We start from the raw sequence: 6,425 nt of genomic DNA, 5'->3' as shown, positions 1-6,425 counted from the left end.
CCCTCCAGCCAGTGGTCTCTCCCATCCCCTGGTGTTCAGTGTGGTGCTCGGTTTACCCCTGCCGGTTCGCTTTTTCTCTGTGCCGTGTGCCTTGTTTTGTTCTTACGCTTCTCTGTTCATGCTTTTGCGTTAAGTGAGTATTTCCTAAGGTAGCGTTTTAGTTCTTTTAATGATTTTTTTGTCATATTTTTTGAGTTATTTTCTTTGAGGCTGTTCTAGAGCTTACCATATGTTTTTTTTTTTTCTTTTTGAAAAAACTTTTTTACGTTTATTCATTTTTGAAAGATAGAGGCAGAGCACAAGCAGGGCAGGGGAGGAGAGAAAGGGGGACACAGAATCCAAAGCAGGCGCCAGGCTCCGAGCTGTCAGCACAGAGCCCGGCACAGGGCTGCGACTCCGGAATCAGGAGATTATGACCTGAGCCGAAATCAGGAGTCGGACGCTTAACCTACTGAGCCACCCAGGCGCCGGGTTGTTTCCTTATTGTGGCAAAATGCGCATTAAGACTTGCCATTGTAACCATCCCTTAAGTGCACAGCTCAGTGACATCAAGCACACCCAACGGTGTCCTGCACCCGCCCCCACCACCCGTCTCCAGAACTTTCCATCTCCCCAGACTGAGACTGTGTCCCCATGAAGCACGGACTCCCCGCCCCCTGCCCCACCCCTGGCTCCCACCGGCTACTCTCTGTCTCTGTGGACGGGACTCCTCTGGGGACCCCCTGTGAGTGGGGTCACGCAGGACGTGTCCTTCTGTGTCTGGCTTCTCTCACTGCACACAGTGTCCTGCGGGTCCGTCCACGTGGCGGCGGGTGGCAGACGTCCTTCCTTCCTAAGGCTGGATCCTACTCCGGCGTGTGGATGGACCACATCGTGTTTATCCTTCATCCGCGATGCATACTTGGGCTGTAGTGGATCATGCTGCTGTGGACACGTAAATCTCCCTGCTCTCAGTTATTGGGGTGTACACCCAGAAGTGGGACAGGACTATATAGCTCTAATTCCTTGTGCCTTTTTCTCTGTCATCGTTATACACGTCACGTGCACAGACGTTACAGAAACCTAGTAGTGCATCGCTACGGTTGCTACTGTACCTGAGGCCCTCCGTTAAAGGCGGCGGGTCCCCATCAGGGCCGCCTTCTCGGGGCACCTGTGCGGAGCCAGCGCCCCGCCCCTCCCGGCTGTCCGCCGCCCGCACTAGGACGCTGGGCCCGAACCCACGGGGAGCACCTGCTGCTCGCAGGAGCGCGAGGTTCCGAGAGGGGCGGCGATGTGTCCGAGGCCCCAGCCGCAGCGTCTCCTTAGCGAGCGCCGCCTGCGCTCGGCCCTCCCGCCAGCGGAGGGCGCGCTCATCAGCCGAGAAAGCGGAAGCCCGTCCGAGCTGTCGGGCGCGGGGCGGGGCTCACGGGCGACCTCGTGATAATCGCGCAGGCGCGGAGGGGCGGTCCTTTCCGAAGAGCTGACAAGATGGTGAGTGCCGCGGGTTGGCGCCCCTGTTCCCGACTCATCCGGCGCCATCCGCGGTCTGGCCGCGCCGTGAAGGCCGGAGTCAGGCCGCCCTGCTGCGGCAGCCATCTCTTGAGCCTCCGGGGCCGCCGCCTATCGGGGTGCGGGGCGGGCCGGGCTGGTGTCGGGATGACGCGGGGCGGGGAAGGCCCGCGCAGGCAGACGTGTCCTGGCCGAGCCCCAGCGACCCGGGGCCGCCCGCGCTCCCCGGGGACGGGCCGGAGGCCGTGTGTCCCCGCGGGCCCCCGTGGGCGCCCGAGGGCGGGGGTGGGAGGCGAGTCTGCGGCCGCCCTCTGACCCGCGCCCCGGGCCTGCGCAGGCGGAAGTGGAACAGAAGAAGAAGCGCACTTTCCGCAAGTTCACCTACCGCGGCGTGGACCTGGACCAGCTGCTGGACATGTCCTAGTAAGGGGGGCCGGGCGGGGCCGGGGCGCTGTTTGGGCGCAGCGACGTTTGGGTCGAACCTAACTGCTGGTGTCCCCTCGTGACACTGTTTACACCCGCCGAAAACGCGGGAAGCTAGAACGGGCTGGGGTTTGGCACGTGGCCGGAAGCTCCTAGGCAGGGTGGCGGGGGTCTGGCTTGGATGCGGGGACACGGGCTTCTCGGATTCCCCGCAGCCTTCCTGAGCGTGAGCTTGGGTCAGCGGGGCCGTGAGGGGCCGCCCCCCCCCCTTCCGGGGACACACAGGTCGGCAGAGGCCTAGTTGGCTGGAGGTGCAGCAGTTTGCCCACGAGGTGCCGGCCACGTAGCCGCCTGCCTCAGTTTCCCCATCTGCAGCTCGCAGCTCTTGACCTTGGGGGCTCCTCCCCAGATTTGGGGCGGTGCGGGGCAGCAGCGACGTTGGCGGCTGGACCCTGGGGACTGTCGCGGCCCAGCCGCTCACGCCATCGCGCCCTGCCCCCCAGCGAGCAGCTGATGCAGCTGTACAGCGCCCGGCAGCGGCGGAGGCTGAACCGGGGTCTGCGCCGGAAGCAGCACTCGCTGCTGAAGCGCCTGCGTAAGGCCAAGAAGGAGGCCCCCCCGATGGAGAAGCCCGAGGTGGTGAAGACGCACCTGCGGGACATGATCATCCTGCCCGAGATGGTGGGCAGCATGGTGGGCGTCTACAACGGCAAGACCTTCAACCAGGTGGAAATCAAGGTACCCGTGGGGCGCGGCGGGGCGGGGCGGGCAGCGGGGGCCTGTCCGCTCACGGTCGCCTGACTCCGTGCCCTGCTCCTCCCTGCAGCCTGAGATGATTGGCCACTACCTGGGCGAGTTCTCCATCACCTACAAGCCGGTGAAGCACGGCAGGCCCGGCATAGGGGCCACCCACTCGTCCCGCTTCATCCCCCTCAAGTAGCCCGTTCAGCCAATAAAGACGCAGCCTTTTCTGGTCGCGAGTCTGACTGTTCTTCCCTTCCGTGGGGCTGGGCCTGCTCACCAGTCGGAGGCTCAGGTGGTGCGTGATTTGGGCCCGTGCTGGGCAGCAGGTGGCCCTGGTTTCCTGCTGTGGACACAGGGATGGCCCCGCTTAACAGCAGGGCCCAGCGCTCTGTGGGTAGGGGCTCCGCATGAATGACCTCGGCCCCGTGACCAGTGCAGGTTCTGTGCGGTCTTGTCTGTGTCCCCTCTGTGCCTCTGGATCCTTCAACCGAAATCCCACAGGCGCAGGCACAGGCCTTCCCTGGGCCTGCTTCAGCCCATACAGGTGGTCACTGCTGGGTCCAGGGCAGTGTCTCCCCTGGAGCCACCATGCCCTTCAGGGCTCCTCCCTCCTCCCTTGTTGTCCGGTCCTGGGGGTGTGCGTGCCCACAGGTGAAGTCCACGACCAGCAGGAGGCTTTGCGCAGCCTGAACGCTCCCTTCCTGCGTCTGCACACGCCGGCCCGGTGACCCTCACGTGCTGTCTGTCCGGGTCTGGGTCTCGTGTGGTTTCCAGGGGCAGGGTCACGCCAGCCCCTAGGGTCTGATGAAGGGTCCCAACCCTGCTCCCCTCAAGTATTTCTGTCGAGATTTGTTCCATGATGAGGAAGCCCTACAGACCAGGGTGGACGACTCCTCGGTAGGCAGTGGCCCCTTTGGCTCGCTGATGGACAGTGTGGGGGGGATGGTCGAGGTGGGAACCCTGGTCAGCAGGAGAGTGTGAAGCTGGCTGGCTGGCTGCTGCATGTGTGACAGTGGTCACGGTGTCTGCGCCTCTGTTGGGGCCCTGAGGGCCGGCCAGGAGGGGAAGGGAGGGAGACAGCGGAATGGAAAGGCGCTCCTGCCTCCCTGCCCTCCCCCTAGCGGCCACTACCACCACCTCCGGGCTTCCTTCCTCTGCATTTTGATTTGCTCGCTGTTCTCTCTTGGGTTGTGGGTGGCTGTGTTTATGATCCACAGCAGAAGGCCGTACGGGGAACGGCCGGACAGCTTGTGTGACCAGGTTAAACGGGTTCCCCCAGGTGGGCAGAAGGAACCAGTGTTGGGACCAGATGATCTGGAAGTACGTCTGTGGCCTGTGTGGCACCATCCCTGATAAGGCAGCCCTGTTGCCCGGAAGACGTGGGCCGAGAATCTAAACAAGCGGTGGGTGTCTGGTGTGGCAGGAAGCAAGGCCACAGGAGGCTGCGTGGGCTGATGCGAGGGGCCTGGAGCTGCTGGTGGGGGTGCTGATCGGGGCAAAGATCAGGGACTCGGGTGTCCTTTTGGACAGCCCCCTGAGCCTGGCCGCGCTGCAGAGAGGCCGACTCACCATGTGAAGCTGGAATATGACTGGGGTGTGTTAGATGGGACCTTAATTGAGGTGACTGGGTGCCTTGCGGTTTAAAGGCCGTGGTCAGAGCTGTCGACTGACACCTGGTCAACACTGTCCACACTCCCTTCGTTTGGAACAGCAGAAGCCTCTGTGACCTCCGCTAGCAAACTGCCCACGAGGCCCGCGAGAAGAGGGAGGGTTCGCTGTGTCACTCCTCAAAAGAATAAAGCCGTTGGGTGTCTGGGTGGCTCAGTCAGTTGAGCATCGGACTCTTGATCTCAGGTCTGGGTCTCAGGGTTGTGAGTTCAGGTCCTGCACTGGGCATGAAGTCTACCTAAAAAACAGCTTTTAAGGCACCAGGCCTCCCTGGGGGAGCGAAGTGCACTTGCAGACCGTTGTCTGAGGACGGGAGAATCCCTGTTGCAGATGGTGGTGGGTGCCAACCAGGGCTCAGGCTCATGCACCCAGTGATGGGCAGACTTCAGGCCAAAGGGCTTGCCATCTGTTCTTGTAGGTAAGCCTTTGTTGGCGTTCACTCCACTGGCCCGTGCAGCCGAAGTTGGGCCTTTGTAACAGATTTTGTTCTACAAAAACCAGCAGGACCCTCCGGGACAGCAATACTGCCGTCACCCCCTTTAGGGCTTTGGAACCCCCACTGGAAGCTTCCAGCGCTGCCACCATGGGCCTGGGTGGGCTCAGGGAGGGAAGGATCAGCGATTACTGTTTTCTTTAATTGCAGTTTGAATTTCTATCAACCACTTACGTGTAATTGGGGGGCAACGCATATTAGTGTTACAAGTGAAAGCGACTGTGTCCCACTCAGACCGGAGTGCCCACCCCAGCCGTCAAGTGACACTCCAGGCCAGGATGCACTCTCCAGAGCCCAGGCTGTGGGGTAGGGGCCTTAGTCATCGGGCTGTCTCACTACCGGGCTCCTCTAATGGCCTGAGGTTCAGGCTCTGCCTTCAGACCCCCCGTCACATCCCTGCCTGTTTCCTTCTGCGTCTGACACTCTGGTCCAGCCCACTGGGTTGCAGCCCACATTCGCACCCACCTGTCATCCCCAGTACCTCAGTCACACAGGCAGCCCCCACCCTGGTGCTGGGTTCCCCTCTCCCCCCCCCTCCCCCCCCCCCACCCCAAGCCAACTGGGCCAGCTGCCTTCAGAGCCTGTCCCAGATCTGGCCAGGTCGCTATTTCTCACCTGTTGGTCAATTTGAAACAAGCAGGTATTCACCCCCTGACTTCCCCAGGCTCCAGAAAGCACCCCGAGTCCTGACTTGTTCTCACGTCCAGCCTTTCCTGCCGGACACCTACCCACTGGTTCATGGCACCTGCTTGCAGAGGCCAAGGCAGCGCCCCCTTTCTCTCGCTGCTTGTCCTTTGCTGTTCCAGGACTTAGCACAGTTCCTGAAAACGACCCTCCGCGACCCCTGCCCCCATCCCTCCCGGACTAACACAGTCCCCTCCTCCCTGGTCTCCCACTGCCACCAAAGGGCGCCGGTGAGCACCGCGTCCAGCGAGTCCCTGCTGTGCCCACCGCCCCCCAAGGCTCGCAGGGGTCGTCACATGTTCCTGGGACCCTGCACAACCCCCCCCCCCCCCCCCCCCCGCCTCACACACACACACCTCCCTTTTCGCTGGCTGTTACATGTGCCGGGATGCTGTTACTCGGGTCTATTAAGTGTCCTTCCCAGCAGCCTTCCACGCTCCCACCTCCCTGCTCTTTTCACCGCTCACCGCGGGCCAAGTTACTGTCCTCTTGTCGGCGGCCATTCCCTCTCTTCCCAGTGTGCTAGTTTCCCATGGGCACTCTGTTGCAACGACTGTTTACTGCACAAGGCCGGGCACACAGTAGGTGCTTAACAGAGGCTGCTTGAATGACTTGGACGGATGTCTGTCGACGTGTGGTGTGAGCCAACAAGTCCCATCACTGAGTCCGGCAAACTGGACGCGCACCGCAAATGTTTGCTGAATGACTAATGGATTGAGCGCGCAGCCGGAGCCTGGCTGCTGCGGGCCCACGATCCAGGCCGGCAGCCGATTGCGGCCACAGGGCGGCGCCTCCCTCCATCCTTGCGAGATCGCCATTCTCCTCGGGACCCCTCCCCGCTCTCCCTCGTCCCCCCTCCCCCGTCTGCTCACTCAGGTCCCCCTCCTCACACCGCCCACCCGAGTCCTCAGTCCCACGAGACGCC

General features: G+C 62.2%; 1 protein-coding gene across 1 annotated transcript; it reads left to right on the top strand.

Annotated features, from left to right (window-relative positions):
- The first annotated feature begins 1,394 nt into the window (after positions 1–1,394).
- On the top strand, positions 1,395–2,886 carry RPS15 (ribosomal protein S15). Its single transcript, XM_086699692.1, has 4 exons — positions 1,395–1,470; positions 1,826–1,911; positions 2,415–2,649; positions 2,738–2,886. The coding sequence occupies exons 1-4, from the start codon at positions 1,468–1,470 to the stop codon at positions 2,849–2,851; spliced, it is 438 nt and encodes a 145-aa protein (XP_086555818.1). The 5' UTR covers positions 1,395–1,467; the 3' UTR covers positions 2,852–2,886.
- Positions 2,887–6,425: the final 3,539 nt, after the last annotated feature.

Source organism: Puma concolor, chromosome A2, assembly GCF_028749965.1.
Source record: "Puma concolor isolate L17-30 chromosome A2, mPumCon1.1.hap2, whole genome shotgun sequence".
In the NCBI taxonomy this organism is placed as follows: domain Eukaryota; kingdom Metazoa; phylum Chordata; class Mammalia; order Carnivora; family Felidae; genus Puma; species Puma concolor.
Note: the sequence above shows the minus strand (reverse complement) of the source record. Positions and strands in the feature narration are given on the sequence as shown.